Source organism: Rana temporaria, chromosome 11 (assembly GCF_905171775.1).
Source record: "Rana temporaria chromosome 11, aRanTem1.1, whole genome shotgun sequence".
NCBI classification, from domain to species: Eukaryota; Metazoa; Chordata; class Amphibia; order Anura; family Ranidae; genus Rana; species Rana temporaria.
Genome location: NC_053499.1, coordinates 130,365,618 through 130,382,013, shown reverse-complemented (window position 1 = coordinate 130,382,013; position 16,396 = coordinate 130,365,618). Strand labels below are relative to the sequence as shown.

General features: G+C 45.2%; 1 protein-coding gene across 1 annotated transcript; it reads left to right on the top strand.

Moving 5' to 3' along the window:
• The first annotated feature begins 10,842 nt into the window (after positions 1-10,842).
• On the top strand, positions 10,843-16,396 carry LOC120917683 (metallothionein-like). Its single transcript, XM_040329149.1, has 3 exons — positions 10,843-10,952; positions 11,147-11,212; positions 16,170-16,396. The coding sequence occupies exons 1-3, from the start codon at positions 10,922-10,924 to the stop codon at positions 16,259-16,261; spliced, it is 189 nt and encodes a 62-aa protein (XP_040185083.1). The 5' UTR covers positions 10,843-10,921; the 3' UTR covers positions 16,262-16,396.

Genomic DNA, 16,396 nt, shown 5'->3' with positions numbered 1-16,396 from the left:
ACAGTTAACCCTTTGATCACCCTAAGGCCCCATTCACACCTAGGCGTTTTTACGCCTGAAGCGCACTGCTCACAAACGCCAGAGGGGAGAATTAACATTATTCCCTATGGTGACTGTTCACACCTGAACACCTGAACGCCCAAACGCCTGTCGCGCGAAGCTCAAACAAGTCCCGGACCTTTTTTTGTCGCGCGAATCGCGCGACAGCGGCGTTTGAGCTTCTTTTTTCCCCCATAGAAAGTAATGGGAAACGCGCGTATTGAGCGTATCGCGCGACAACGGGCGTTTGCTATGGGCGTTTCGTTGCTTTAATCAATAGAACTTGTCGCCCATGCAGAAGATTAAAAAAAATCTACCAACATAGCAAGTGATGAAAAGATGATAATTTTTCCTATTGGCTAAAATAAGAAACGCCGAAGTACAAAAACGTTGCACGACGCTGTATGCAAACGCGCAAATAAGCGCGAAAAAAAACGCCCGAAAAAACGCCCGAACGCCCTACGCTCAGGTGTGAATGCAGCCTAAATGTTTAACCCCTTCTCAGTTTCATTAGTACAGTGATAGTGCATATTTTTAGCACTTATCACGGAATAAGGCCCCTTTCACACAGGCTTTCTGATCAGGTCCACCTGTTAGTTTTTCAGATCAGAAGCTCCATGCACTCCCATACCTCCCAACTGTCCCTGATTTCGAGGGACTGTCCCTGATTTGGAGCAATGTCCCTCTGTCCCTCATTCTCCTCATTTGTCCCTCATTTTGGTCTGATCTATATAGATGCAAATAAAATGCACTTTTTATCTATCAAAAAGGGTTTCCCAGCACTAAACTTTCATCTGATTTCTAAATTGCTGCATTTGTAAATTCCAAAAGCCAATATAAAGAAATAGTAGTGGTAAAAAAACGCACTTGTGGGTTTAACCAATCTTGTTTTTTTGTACAATTCTCCTTTAAGGGGCGTGGCAAGGGGTGTGTCCTATGCCTGCATACTTTTGCTGATAGGTGTCCCTCATTCCCATCTCAGAAAGTTGGGAGGTATGCACTCCTATGGAGCGGCGGATATCAGTCGTGACATGTCCGCTGATATCCGATCCTGTCTGTGAAATCTAGACGGATGGAAACCCTATTTTCCATCCGTCTGGAGAATTGGAATGGATTAAAATGGACAGGCGGTCTATTTTCATCCGATCTCCATAGAGGACAGCGGGGCTTTGACAGGTCCATCTTCGCACAGTGAGCAGAGACAGACCTGTCATCCACCTCCTCAGCAGGGATCGTGGATCAATCCCTGCTGAGCAAAGCGGAGTCCGTACACAGACAACCCCACTTGAAAGGGGCCTAAGTGTTACTAGTTCCCAAAAAGTGTTAGTATCGGATTGTCCACCGGAATATTGTACTCCCGCTACTGCAGCCATTTCTAGTAAAAAATAAATAAAAATATCCCATAATTTATAAATGCTATAACTTTTGCACAAACCAATCAATATACACTTATTGGGAATATTTTTTTTTATCAAAAATATGTAACAGAATACATTTATGAAGAAATTCGATTTTTATCTTTTACCTGTAGGGAAAAGTGGTCTGTAAGGATTTACAACAAATTTAAATACTTCTAAAGGTATGCAGACACTTCAGCACTAACAGTGCACCAGGTGATTATAATGAACCAGACTCTCCCATTCAGAATCAGTTTACAAATGACATGGTGAAACAAATAGCTTACATTAGAGTAATAAAAGGTAGGAATCTGCTACAGTTTGTTAAAATCATTGCAATGTTCATTGATCACCCAGAAGGGGTTGTTTTTCCTCAACAAAAGTAGAGTTACAATTCTTTCCAATTCTGCTTAAAGAGGAACTTCACCGCCTCCACTTTTTCCCCCGTCTATCCTCTCTAAAGCCTCGTACACACGGTCGGACATCCGACAAATTTTCCCTTGGATTTTTGTCCGAAGTGATTTGTCCGGTCACACCCATAGCATACACACGCTCGGACTTTTCTGAAAACTTTTATAAAAATTTCCCAACATGACGTGGTTTTTCTGCTCTTTACCGCCACCCTTTGGTTAACTTCTGCTATTGTTAGTTGATTTTAACATTGGTTCTGAGCATGCGTATTTGCACTTTGTCCAAAAAGTCGGACTAGGCACCATCGGACTTTTGTTGTCGTAAAGTTTGTCCGTTTGCAGAAAAAACTTTTTGTCCGATGAAGCGTACACACGTTTGGACAAATTTGAAAACGTTTGTTGGCCGAAAGTCCGACCGTGTGTACGGGCATTTAGGCTGGATTCACACCTATGCATTTTTTAGTGCATTTTCAGTTTTGCAGAAACACACTACAGTCCATCTAACATGGTTTCCTATGGATGTAGTTCACATCTATGACTTTTTACTCGTGCTTGAGGCCGGAATCACACTAGTGCGGTGCGAATTTCAGCTCTCTTATCTCTGCAGAGAGATAAGAGAAGTGTTCAGCAGATTAGCAACGTTAAAGGCCCCATACACACGACCGGATCTATCCGCTGAAACTGGTCCGACGGACCAGTTTCAGCGGACAGATCCGGTCGTGTGTAGGCCCGAGCGGACAATTGTCCGGCGGATCGAAGAGTTTCCAGCGGATCAAAATTTCTTAGCATGCTAAGAAATCTATCCGCTGGAAACCTGTCCGTCGGACGTGTTCGGTCGTCTGTACAGACTCACCGGACACGTCCGACCGACCGCCATCCCTCGCATGCGTCGTACTGATTCGACGCATGCGTGGAAGCTTTGAACTTCAAGGCCGCCCACGTTGCCGCGTCATCGTCGCGGCCACGCCCCGAGTATTGTTTACGCGCGTATTTCTGTCTGATGGTGTGTACAACCATCAGACAGAAATCTCCGGGCGGACAGTTTTCAGCGGATTGTCCGTCCGTGTGTACGGGGCCTTAGATGCGAATTTGGAGACCTGGGAGAAGTTCTGGGTGAGAGGAGAGTGGGGGAGAAGCGTATTGAGCTGAATGAGAGAATTCCTGAGGAGAACTGAACACATCTGCGAATTCAGCTGCGTACCCATAGAAGATAATGGGCTTGAATTTGCACCTGAGCCACACCGCAAGACATAAAAACCGCACACGGTTTGGAGGCAATGCGCAGTGCGAATGCATCGCACATATGTGAACCAGCCTCATTGAAAACAATGTATTTTAAAATGTTCTGCGAATTGGATGCGGTTTTAGCCGCACTCAATTCGCATAGGTGTGAACCTGGCCTTAATGGATCAAAAACATGTATTGAAAAATACAAATTGCACCTGGAATATGCAAACAGCAACCTGAATAGATGTGAACCAGGCCTTACCTATGATGCTGGGCTCTCGTCAAAAAATTTACATTTCTCTGCTTTTTTAATAAAAAAAAAAAACGTGTTTTGTTCCTCTAGTAAACAAGTCCCTGATTGGTATGCCTGGCTTGCAGTGGGAAAATTTGGTCCTAAATGGCACTTTTACACGTGATGGTTTTGTTATTGGCACTGCAGAGCACAGAATTCCAGAAAACAATCAGTGCATTTGGTCGACGAAAAGACCAGCCAGAGAATGTAGTAGGCTGAAGTTAGTGTTTACTAGTCTTTCCTAAATGGGTTTTCTGTTACAGAAATATCACAGATAATTAGATAATGTCCATAATAGATTCCCTTTATACCCTTTCTTCTAAATTTACTTGACTTGGATTATTTTTCACTTAAAATGAATTTCAATAATGTAGCATTACCCCCGCAATAGCTGTTTGGTAGATTGGGTTCTCAGCCCCATTGACACATCAGGTTAAGCAAATTGATACAGTACTGCTATTGGCAGCACTAATATTGATGCTCTGCACACATCTAAGGTTCAGTATCAAAAAGCAAACATCAGCCTGGTTAGTGGTAAATGAATCCAGTAAATTGTCATGGGTTGCAGTAAATAGCAGTGTGCACATATTTAAGTACACTGTAAGTAAATGATTAGGTCAATCACAGGAGTCTTCAGTGACTATTAGCAGACATGTGGAAAGAATCGTTCTTGCAATGAACAGTTGCTGTAATGTGCTGACATCACGCCGCAGCTTCCAGAATCAGGGGCCATCTTTGTTAAGCCTCGTACACACAATCGGATTTTCTGACGGTAATTGTGCGATGACAGGCTGTTAGGGGATAGTTTTATTGCATTTTTATAAAAAAAATTTTTTTTACTACTAATGGCGGCGATCAGCAATTTTTTTCGTGACTGCGACATTATGGCGGACACTTCGGACAATTTTGACACATTTTTGGGACCATTGTTATTTTCACAGCAAAAAATGCATTAAAAATGCATTATTTACTGTGAAAATGCCAATTGCAGTTTGGGAGTTAACCACAAGGGGGCGCTGAAGGGGTTAAGTGTGACTTCATTTGTGTTTCTAACTGTAGGGGTGTGTGGCTGTAGGTGTGACGTCATTGACTGTGTTTCCCTATAAAAGGCAACACACGATCAATGAAGGCGCCACAGTAAAGAACGGGGAAGCTGTGTTTACACACAGCTCTCCCCGTTCTTCAGCTCCGGGGTCCGATCGCGGGACTCCAGGTTTAATTCCTCTTTAATGTACACTACTGAAGTCGCTCCGACTTCAGAAAAGGTTCCTGTACTACTTCAAGGCGACTTGTAGGCAACTTGTACCCATTGATTTCAATGGAAGTCGTCTCCAAAGTCAGATCACTGTCTTAACTGAAGCAACTTTACAGGAAGAGAAAATAGTATATTCAGGCAAACCCCTCCCACAGAGCTGATTATTCTGTAATTGGCCCAGCCAAAGTCGCCGGTCCTGGAGGGAAGCCATCACAAACCTGGGGACAGGTGTAATGCAACAAAAAAAAATGGGAGGGGGGACGGCTGGGCCTGTAAGGGGCCCTGGGGACCATCGGGTCCCTTACAGGTGTATTGCAAACAAAAAACCGGGAGGGGGGCCAGCCGGGCCCCTGGGGACCATCGGGCCCCTTACAGGTGTAATGCCTGTACTCCCCTGATGGCGACCCTGCCTGGAGGCAACTTTACGTTGTGTTGTAAGTTGCTCCAAGTCGCTGTGAAGTTGCCTTGCAAAGTCGCGCTGTAAGTCGGGTTGCCCCTGTGTGAACCGTCTCTTATGCCGCGTACACATGATAATTTTTTGGCTTGTAAAAAAACAACATTTTTCAGCCTCTTGAAAAAACAATGTTTTTTCCAACTTCATCATTAAAACGACGTTGCCCACACACGATCGTTAAAAAAAAAAATGCTCTAGCAAAGCGCGGTTACGTACAACACGTACGACGGCACTATAAAGTGGAAGTTCCATTCAAACGGCGCCACCCTTTGGGCTGCTTTAGTAAAAGACGATTCGCGCTTTTCTGTCTGTTACAGCGTGATGAATGTGCTTACTCCATTACGAACGGTAGTTTTACCAGAACGAGCGCTCCCGTCTCATAACTTGCTTCTGAGCATGCACGGGCTTTTAATGTCGTTTAAGCCCACACACGATCATTGTTTACAACCAGAAAAACTACATTGTTTAAAACGTTGTTAAAAAATGCAGCATGTTCAAATTTTTTTTTGCCCGTTTTTCAGAACCCGAAAAATGTGAATCTCACACACGGTCATTTTAGCCCAAGGGCGGATCCAGAGTCTAGTCTCGGGAGGAGCACTGCCAGAAAATAAGGTGTTGCTTACAGAACTCAATTAGGTGTCCGGTGTGTCCGCTGCAATGTTGCAGTACCGCTAAAAAATCAATGATCGCCGCCATTACTAGTAAAAATTATTTAAATATAAATGCCATAAATCTATCCCATAGTTTGTAGAGAATTGTCAGGGACTGCAGACACGGTACAAGAGATGGTCAGAGACTGCAGACGTGGTACAAGAGATGGTCAAAGACTGCAGACATGGTATAAGAGATTGTCAGAGACTGCAGACATGGTACAAGAGATGGTCAGAGACTGCAGACATGGTACAAGAGATGATCAGAGACTGCAGACGTAGTACAAGGGATGGTCAGAGACTGGAGACATGGTACAAGAGATGGTCAGAGACTGAAGACATGGTACAAGAGATCAATGCAGCCTCATCAGTGCCCATCATTGCAGCCTCACTGTACATATGAATGCAGCCCCACTGTATATATGAACGCAGCCCCACTTTTGTATATGAATGCAGTCCCACTTTTGTATATAAATGCAGCCCCACTTTTGTATATTAATGCAGCCCTACTTTTGTATATAAATTCAGTCCCACTTTTGTATATTAATGCAGTCCCACTTTTGTATATTAATGCAGCCCCGCTGTATATATACATGCAGTCCCACTTTTGTATATAAATGCAGCCCCACTTTTGTCTATGAATGCAGCCCCAATTTTGTCTATGAATGCAGCCCTACTTTTGACTATTAATGCAGCCCCACTTTTGTATATTAATGCAGCCCCACTTTTGTCTATTAATGCAGCCCCACTGTTTTTTTTTTTAAAAGCCAAAAAAATGTGACGATTGTCTCGGGGGGGGGGCAATTTCCCTGTTGCCCCCCCCCTGGATCCGCCGGTGCTCTAAAAAACCCATTGTTTTCCATGTGCCTCTGCATTGACCTGCGTAGATCTGGTGTGGGAAAACGCAGGTCACCACACTTGATTGGCCCATACCATATGATTTGTTGCTATAAAAAACAGTGAAAATTTCCTTTTGTCTCATCTTTACAAAGCAGTGAGAACGCTGGGAGTATGGACTATATAAATGACCTCATCCAAGTTGCTGACATGGTTAGACGCCAGCATGTTTGCAGGCGTCGTGGCTTCTTGGTTACTGGGATTGGTCCAGCACTTGTTTACAGGTTGCTGTGCCGTGTGCAGAGTCTTGAAGCTGCTCTCATTCATGGTAGGAGCAGTGTGCACACATCCCATCCCCCGCCTCCGCCTCACACCTCATTCACACTGTGCTGGAGGAAATCACCATACTGGATAAACAACTCCAGCTACATGACCTGCATTTTCACGTTTGCTTTTACTTCCCATTTCCTCAATACATATTCATTCTTCTACACAAAAAAACATAATAAATATAATAAGAATAAATAAATAAAATATTACAATCCTAAATGTATTACATGACAGGGCATTCAAAATGTATTATTTTGTTTATTTTCATTGTTTGTTACCCCAGCGTTTCATATTCCTTCTTTGTGCCTGTTGTACCATGTACTTGTATGAGAAAGTCTCCTGTTCTCTATGTATTGCTTCCTTTGTGTGAAATCCCTGGTGTTCCTGCCAGTCCCTCTGCTTTCCTATAAAAAATGGACCACACTAAGGCCCCTTTCAGACTGGGGCGGGAGCCGCGGTGGCGGTATAACGCCGCTAAAAATAGCGGCGCTATACCGCCGGGATTGCCGCAGGAATCAGCCGCTAGTGGCCGATAAAGGGTTAATACCGCCCGCAATGCGCCTCTATAGAGGCGCATTGCGGGCAGTATTGCCGCGGTTTCCCATTGTTTTCAATGGGAAAGAGCGGTGAAGGAGCGGTATACATGCCGCTCCTCTCACCGCTCCAAAGATGCTGCTGACAGGAGATTTTTTTTGTCTCCCGCCAGCGCATCGCCTCAGTGTGAAAGCCCTCGGGCTTTCACATTGAGTCTGCAGTGAAGGAGTTTTTCAGGCGGATAGCAGCGCTATTTTTAGCGATGTACCTCAATGTGAAAGGGGCCTAAGCAGGAGAGCACGGCGTGGTCAGTTTTCTAGCTATGCCCCATACACACTATTAGATTTTCTGCAGATTTTTGTCTTCAGATTCGTTCCAAAGCCATTTTTTCATAAATCCTTCAGTTCATAGTCCATATAAAAATATTATAGCAACGTGGTGGGTTGTGTAACCATAAAATGTCCATTTACAAATGGAAGTATCCACAAGGGGATTAGAAGCAAAATCCAGCAGGAGCTACAGAGTATACAAGAGAGGTGCCTCTAAGACCCCTTTCACACTGAGGAGTTTTTCAGGCGGTACAGCGCTAAAAATAGCGCTGCTATACCACCTGAAAAACTCCTGCTCAGCTACCTCAATGTGAAAGCCGGAGGGCTTTCACACTGAGGTGATGCGCTGGCGGGAGAGAAAAAAATCTCCTGTCAGCAGCATCTTTGGAGCGGTGAGAGGAGCGGCATGTATACCACTCCTTCCCATTTAAAACAATGGAAAAACGCGGCAATACCGCCCGCAATGCGTCTCTGCAGAAGCGCATTGCGGGCGTTATTAACCCTTTATCGGCCGCTAGCGGGGGTTAATACCGCACCGCTAGCAGCTGAATCCTGCGGCAAATCGGACGATATAGCGCCGCTATTTTTAGCGCCGCTATACCGCCACTGCGGCTTCTGCCCCAATGTGAAAGGGGCCTTAGTGTAGCAATATGGTTACAGCCGCCTGACAAGTCACGTCCCATTCTAGTGAATAGAACCGTTCTAAAAGGAGCGACGCAAGTCGCTCCGACTTAGAAAAAGGTTCTTGTACTACTTGGGGGGCGACTCGGGGCGACCTGCATTGACTTCTATACAGAAGTCATTTTGCAAGTCGCCTTAGATGTCGTCTTCATGTCGCCTGGCCGAGTCGCCCCCAAAGTCGTGTCGCCCCTGTGTGAACCGGCTCTAAAGCTGTCCACATCGACCATCACCTGCACCACTGGCTGTCAAACTGCAATCGTGATCGGGAAGACTACCCTGTAGTAGAGTGATCTGAAAGCGAGGCTTGAAGCGATCGTGGAGTGCAGCATAAAAGGGATAATGTAGATGGTGGTGAGGAAGATGGACAGCTTTACCCCGGATGCCCGCATTCTAAGATGTGCCAATTTTAATCATCAACCATGTGAGTTGCTAAATGTTGTACCTTCATTAAATGTAACCATATTGCTACACTTAGAGGCGCCTCTCTTCTTTTTTATACTCAGTTGGGACAGGACGCTACTTGTATTTTAAGACATCGCTTGTATATCAAGTGAAAGTGTATTAAAAAATGTAGCTTGTCTTGCAAAACGCTCTCAAACCAAGTTACTCTGCATTGCATACATCTCTATATATTGTCGCCGCTGCCCACTATTCAGATGGTCGGCCCCCTGGAAAGACACTTCTAAAGCCAACTAGCTGCCGTTATTCAGATGGCCGACCCATCTGAATAACGGCAGCTGGTTGGCTTTAGAAGTGTCTATCAGAGCCAGCGGCTCTGATAGGCTTTCTGATTACAGCCTGAGGGCTGTAATCGGCTTCCAAATAGTTAACCAGGGGACGCACGGGGTGTGCGTTCACTGGTAAACACTGACACGCATCTTAGCCAATCAGGTTCACCGAATCTGGTTACCGGTAACCTGATTGGCTGAAGCGACATCAGGGTGGGACTAATTCGAGGGATCGTGGAGGAGGATCCGAGGATAGCTGACCGAGAAAGATAAGTGCCAGGCAGGGGGGGGGGGGTGGCACAGTGGCGACAATTGATGGGCACATTGGCAACAATGGCATTGCACAGTGGCTGCGTTTGGCATGGCACAGTGGCGACAATTAATGGAACAGTGGCTGCGTTTGGCATGGCACAGTGGCGACAATTGATGGGCACAGTGGCGACAATTGATGGGCACAGTGGCGACAATGGCATGGCACAGTGGCTGCGTTTGGCATGGCACAGTGGCAACAATTGATGGTACAGTGGCTGCGTTTGGCATGGCAAAGTGGCGACAATTGATGGGCACAGTGGCTACAATGGCATGGCACAGTGGCGACAATTGATGGGCACAGTGGCAACAATGGCATGGCACAGTGGCTGCGTTTGGCATGGCACAGTTGCGACAATTAATGGCACAGTGGCTGCGTTTGGCATGGCACAGTGGCGACAATTGATGGGCACAGTGGCGACAATAGCATGGCACAGTGGAGACAATTGATGGGCACAGTGGCGACAATGGCATGGCACAGTGGCTGAGTTTGGCATGGCACAGTGGCGACAATTGATGGCACAGTGGCTGCGTTTGGCATGGCACAGTAGCAACAATTGATGGGCACAGTGGCGACAATGGCATGGCACAGTGGCGACAATTGATGGCATGGCACAGTGGTGACAATTGATGGGTACAGTGGCAACAATTGATGGCACAGTGGCTGCGTTTGATGGAATGGCACAGTGGCGACAATTGATGGGCACAGTGGCTGCGTTTGATGGCATGGCACAGTGGCTGCGTTTGATGGCATGGCACAGTGGCGACAATTTTATGGCACAGTGGCTGCGTTTGACACCTTTCAGGGGGGTGCAGATACCTGTCTAAAGACAGGTATTTGCACCCACTTCCGGCCACACAGTCTCGGGCAGACTGCGGGCTTTTAATATTTTTTTTTCAGCGGAGCTTCACTTTAAATGTAACCATATTGCTACACTTAGAGGCGCATCTCTTCTATTTTAGACTCAGTCGTGACATGACGGGACTTGTATATCAAGACAAAATTTATTTAAAAAAGTTGCTTGTCTTGAAAAGCGTTCTCAAATTTACTCTCAAGCCAAGGTTTTACTGTATATATTTATATATAATATTATTTTAGAAGCACAGCAAGAAAAAATCATCTCACACAAGAATATGATTTATTTTGTCTGTAAACCCATTGCACATAAACTGTCTGTGCTGCACACAAGTTGGTGTCTGTGGCTTGTCATTTTGCACTTTGCTTGATTTGGTAATTAGTGCGCTCATCACGTCTTGTTTATTATGGCCAGTCCTTACACATGGTGCAGAGTCATGTGACCAGGGGGTGTGGCTCTGCACTTGTCTGTGTTTTGCACTCCGCTCTGGATGTGCTCTATATAAAGCAGTATCAAAGCTCTTGGATTCATACAGCTATATCATCACAGACAAATCCAAACTCAAAAGCTACAGAACAACAGCCAACCAACAATGGACCCTCATGACTGCAACTGTGCTACAGGTATGTAGACTATATTGTGTTTTTTATTTTGTTTTTTTTTTTTTTTTTTTTTGTGGTTGAACTGGATGGACTTGTGTCTTTTTTTCAACCTTACTAACTATATGCTGGGTACAGATCGCAGAATATATTATGTATATTGTTTATTTTTTATTTTTTTTGTGTCTTACTAACCGGTCTTTCTATTTGCCTTTTAGGTGGCTCCTGCTCCTGCGGTGATTCCTGCAAGTGCAAAGACTGCAAATGCAAGGGCTGCAAGAAAAGTAAGTGTACTACCTGTATAATGAACTGAATGCGTATTAAATATTACTGTCTGTCAGGCTATTTAATGACTGCTGTGTGTGGGTTTTTTTTTTTTTTTTTTTTTTTTTTTATGTGCGTATTGTCAATATAAAGGGGGTAGAAATGTCAATTTTAAATGTGTGCCTAACCTTGCAATAGATCAGTCTTTATAGGTCACTAATCATGCACGACCTCTATATAATCCTATCAGCTGCCCAGTTTTTAAATGGTTAATCAGCTGTGTATGCTTTGTGACCAATTATTTAACCCTCCTACTTAAAGCGGGGGTTCGCCCTGTAAAAAAAAAAAAAAAAGTTTTTTTTTATTAGACAATTAAATTCGGCATCGTAGCGCGAGCTACGGTATGCCGGTCTTACATTTTTTATGCCCGTACTCACTGCGGTATCGTTGATTGAAGAATCCGGGGAATGGGCGTTCCTCTGGTGAGAGAAGGTGATTGACGGCCGGCCCTGGCACGTCACGCTTCTCCGGAAATAGCCGAAATAGGCTTGGCTATTCACGGCGCCTGCGCATAGCCTGTGCGCAGGCGCTGTGAATAGCCGAGACCTACTCCGGCTGTCTTCGGGGAGCGTGACGTGCCAGAGCCGGCCGTCAATCATCCTCCCTCTCCATAGGCACGCCCATTCCCCGCGGGAGTCGGATTCTTCAATCAACAATAGCACAGTGAGTACGGGGTTTAAAAATTTAAGACCGGCATACCGTAGCTCGCGCTACGATGCCGAAAGTAATGGAATAATGGGGTGAAGGAGGGTGAACTACCGCTTTAAAGTGGGAGTTCACTCGAAAAACAATTTTTAATATTAGATTGAGGCTCATTTTGTGAAGGGGAATCAGGTGGGTTTTTTTTTTTAAATCGAAGCAGTACTTACCGTTTTAGAGAGATCTTCTCCGACGGTCGCATACATCGCGTCACGAGTAGCCGAACGTCGGTGCGGCTCTATACGGCGCCTGCGCACCGACGTTCGGCTACTTTTGGAAAATCGTGACGCGCTGTATGCGACCGTCGGAAGCCTGTCAATCAAATAGGAACGCCCATACCCGGAAGCGGCGGAGAAGATCTATCTCTAAAAAAGTACTGCTTCGATTTAAAAATAAAAAAACACCCGATTCCCCTTCACAAAACGAGTATCAATCTAATGTTAAAAATTTAGTGTTTTTGGGTGAACCTCCACTATTAACTGCATGTAAACTAACTTCTTGTATTTGGTCTATTATGCTGACCACATACTATACAATCTGTTATGATCTACTTTAAGATTTGCCATAACCTATGCCTAAAATGTATTTGCTATAACCAAATCCGCCGTATTTGCACTACATCAGTGTTTCTCCATTACAGTCCTTGGAGCGCACCAACAGGTCATGTTTTCAGGCTTTCCGTTATTTTGCACAGGTGACTTGATCAGTTTCACCGTTTTAGTAATTACCACAGCTGTTTAATCAGAGGGAAATCCTGGGGGGAAAAAATGACCTGTTGGTGCGCCTGGAGGACTAGAATTGACCACTTCCATACAGGGCACTTGTACACCTTCCCGCCCAGACCAATTTTTAGCTTTCAGCGCTGTTGCACTTTGAATGACAATTGCGCGGTCATGCTACACTGTACCCAAATGAATTTTTATCATTTTTGTACCCACAAATGGAGCTTTCTTTTGGTGGTATTAGATCACCTCTGGGATATTTATTTTTCTGCAAAAAAAATTTAGAAAACTTTTTTTGTTTTTGTTATAAAACATTGTAAATAAGTTTTCTCCTTCACTGATGGTACGGCATGGATGGGCAGATAGTGCCCATCCGTGCCACCTATCGTATGTGTTGTACTAATGGGTGCCAAACGATGCCTGCCAATCAGTGATGTCCATTGTGGGCACTGATTGGCATCCATTTTTTGTGTCCTTCTCATCCCTGGTGGCATCCTCGACGGGGCTGTGCTGATAATCGATCAGAACATACCCCCTCCTGTCACAGGAGCAGCCGATCGGCTCTCCTCTACTCGCGTCTGACAGACACGAGTGAGGAAAAGCCGATTACTGACTTTTCCTGTTTACATCGTGATCAGCCGTGATTGGACACGGCTGATCACGTGGTAAAGAGTCTCCGTGAGAAACTCTTTACCTTGATTGGTGTTGCGGGGTGTAAGACTGACACCCCGCAACAACGATCGCCACAATGCGTGCCCCCGAATCCAGAGGACGTCATATGACGTCCAGTCAGGATTCTACAACCACTTTGCCGACGTCAATTTGTCATGGGCGGCAAGTGGTTAAGAAACCCTACACTAAATAGTTGATTAGACAATATAATTTTTTTAAATCTGTCAGTTTATCCAGAGCTTTACTAATGTTGGCAAGTGCAATCAGGGCTCATTTCTGCATAGAAACCACTAGGCTTTAATGCCAAATTGTAGCTTGTAAGGTTAGAAGCTGATTGGTGTCTAGGCAGAAACCCGCTTTTTGCACTCTCCAGCTTTAGTAAATCCCATAGTGTTTGTTCAGCCTTAAATATTTCAGTGGTATCTCAAAGCAAGCAATTATCCTGGCCAGCCCTATCCTCCCTCCCCCAACATCCCGTTGAGCTGGAAAATCTTCAAATTGACAAAACCTGTGAAAATTTGCCAGATACATACTGCCCTATCTACATACTGCCCTATAATAATTACATACTGCAGACCATATAATCTCAGATTCTAGGGATCACAGTGAATCCTTAGTATGACAGGTCTGACTGCTCAAAACTTGTTTGCTTCATGATAACATCTCCATTTATAAAGCCATGTAGTTAAATGAACACCATTCTATAAATTGTGTTTAATGGGGGTGGGGGTTGTAAATGAATACCTACTTTACTACCATAATAATGAAAAAACGGGACCCCTATTGAATGAGACTGGTCTACATTTTAGAGATCTAGGATGTATTTGCAGCTATAGGACTGCCATCATATGGCAAACACTGCATGGTGCATTTATATCAGTCCCTGCCCTCAGGGACTTTAGCCTGTGTAAGCGCCTTAACTCTCTTTAATACCTACTAGGGCTAATTTAAACAGAAGCCAATTAACCTGCCAGCATGTTCTTGGAGTGTGGGAGAACATGCAAACTCCAGGTAGTGTTGGGATTCAAACTGATGACCTTAGTGCTGCTGGACAGAAGTGCTAACCACTACACTACTGTGCTGCCTATCTGTGTATTGTCATTAAAAATCCATCAATGATGCATCTTGTGGGTAACCTCACGCAGGCATGTACTGCCCATTGGTACTACTAGAGGCGCATTGGGGGGGTCAGAAGATTCTGGAGAGGAATGCAGAAGCATGGGGGGGGGGGGGGGAAACCAGAGGACCAGGAGGGGGAACAGGAGCATGGGGGAGGGGAAAGACAGCTGACTCAACAGCTATGGCCTGGGAGTTTCTTGCTTCTGCCGAATCTTGTCCCATTAGGTGGGGCACTGAACTGATTCTTTGCCCTGGGTGAAATAATGTCTAGCTTCCCCACTCTTACTGCCTATAAGAGTACCAGCCGTTCTATTCTAATAAAGTAGAATGGCTAGGGGGGGGGGGGGGGAGGGGGGGCTTAGGTGGCCATCGGGGTTGGCTGGCCAGGGGGGGGTGGGTTTGTTTGGCCGCCATGGGAGACCTGTCAAAGTGGGCCAGTCTGGATGAAGTCCAGGGCAACATTTTTGTCCCGGTCCAGCGCTGACCTCACGTATACATGGTTGGCATCCATAGTGCTTTAAAGTGGTTGTAAACCCACTTTTTTGACTTTTGCCTACAGGTAAGCCTATAATAGGGCTTACCTGTAGGTATAAAGAATATCTCATAAACCTGTACGGTTTAGGAGATATTACCCTCGCAATGCGCCGCTGATTGCAGCGGCGCATGCGCAGGGGGGATCCTCGGCTGAAGGGCCGGCCCCACCGACCCATGCCGGATTGAAGTCATCGCCGCTCCAGCCAATCACAGACAGACGCTCGGCGTGGACCAGGTAAGTTCCCTACCTCGTTCCGAGGTAAGTATTTCATAATGAGCTAATATGCGGTGCATACTAGCTCATTATGGCTTTTGCCTTGCAGGGTTAAAAAAAATGTATATGCGGGTTTACAACCGCTTTAAGAAATCAAACCGGGGGGGGGGGGGGGAGCTGGCTTACTGTAGATGAGCTGGTGACAAAATATCTCCCACTGAGATTTGACTGCTTGTTGGCAGTTATCGAATTTGATTTGCTGTGCAACAAGTAAGTTGACTGTCAACAAGCCGTTGCATTGAATTGAAGTGCTGCACTCGCAACAAATGAGCACATCTCATTGCTCATTGTATGTGGTGACACTAAAGGCCATTGGTCATCTTGAGTGCTTGTGCTCTGGATATACAAAAGGTTCCTCGTCCTTCCACAGAACACACCATTTAAGAGTTGCTTTGGCTCAAAAATTAAACCCATGACAGATCACTGCGGTAAAACGCACAACTTTGAAACACTAAGACCCGGTTCACACTGGGGCGACACGACCGGCGGCTCAGCCGCCTTGACGTGTCACGTGCCATTGAATGCAATGGAACCATTCTAATAGGAGCGACGCAAGTCGCTCCGACTTAGAAAAAAGGTTCCTGTAGTATTTCGGGGGCGGCTCGGGGCGATCTGCATTGACTTCTATACAGAAGTCGTTTTGCGAATCGCCTCTGAAGTCGTCCTCAGGACGACTTGCAGAGTCGCCCCCGAAGTCGTGCCGCCTATGTGTGAACCGACTCTTAGGTGTGAATTCAGCCTAAGCCAGTTATAAGATGGCCTAAAAGGCAGAAGGTATAGGTTGCTTCATCAGTGTTGCTCACTAATAACTTTTTGTGTACATTGTGTGTGTGTGTTTTTTTTTTTTGTTTTTTTCTTATACACTATATATTTAAATAGTTTTCCCTTCTCTTGCAGGTTGCTGCTCCTGCTGTCCAGCAGACTGCACCAAATGCAGCCAGGGCTGTGAATGTGCAAAGGGATGTGATACCTGCAGTTGTTGCAAGTGACCTGCTGAGTCCCTGTGTTCCATGTCTGCTGTGAAGTCTTAATAATCAGTCATGTGCAGTTAATATAATCATTCATGTGCAGTATGTTGATTTTCTGTAACTTTGTATTTTGATAATAAAAGCTTATGTATTTCA

Excerpts from the sequence above, each read along its gene's own strand:
- LOC120917683 (XM_040329149.1), top strand. The coding sequence starts at position 10,922 with ATGGACCCTCATGACTGCAACTGTGCTACAG. Across the intron at positions 10,953-11,146 it reads TGACTGCAACTGTGCTACAG|GTGGCTCCTGCTCCTGCGGT; the intron begins GTATGTAGACTA and ends TTTGCCTTTTAG. Across the intron at positions 11,213-16,169 it reads ATGCAAGGGCTGCAAGAAAA|GTTGCTGCTCCTGCTGTCCA; the intron begins GTAAGTGTACTA and ends CTTCTCTTGCAG.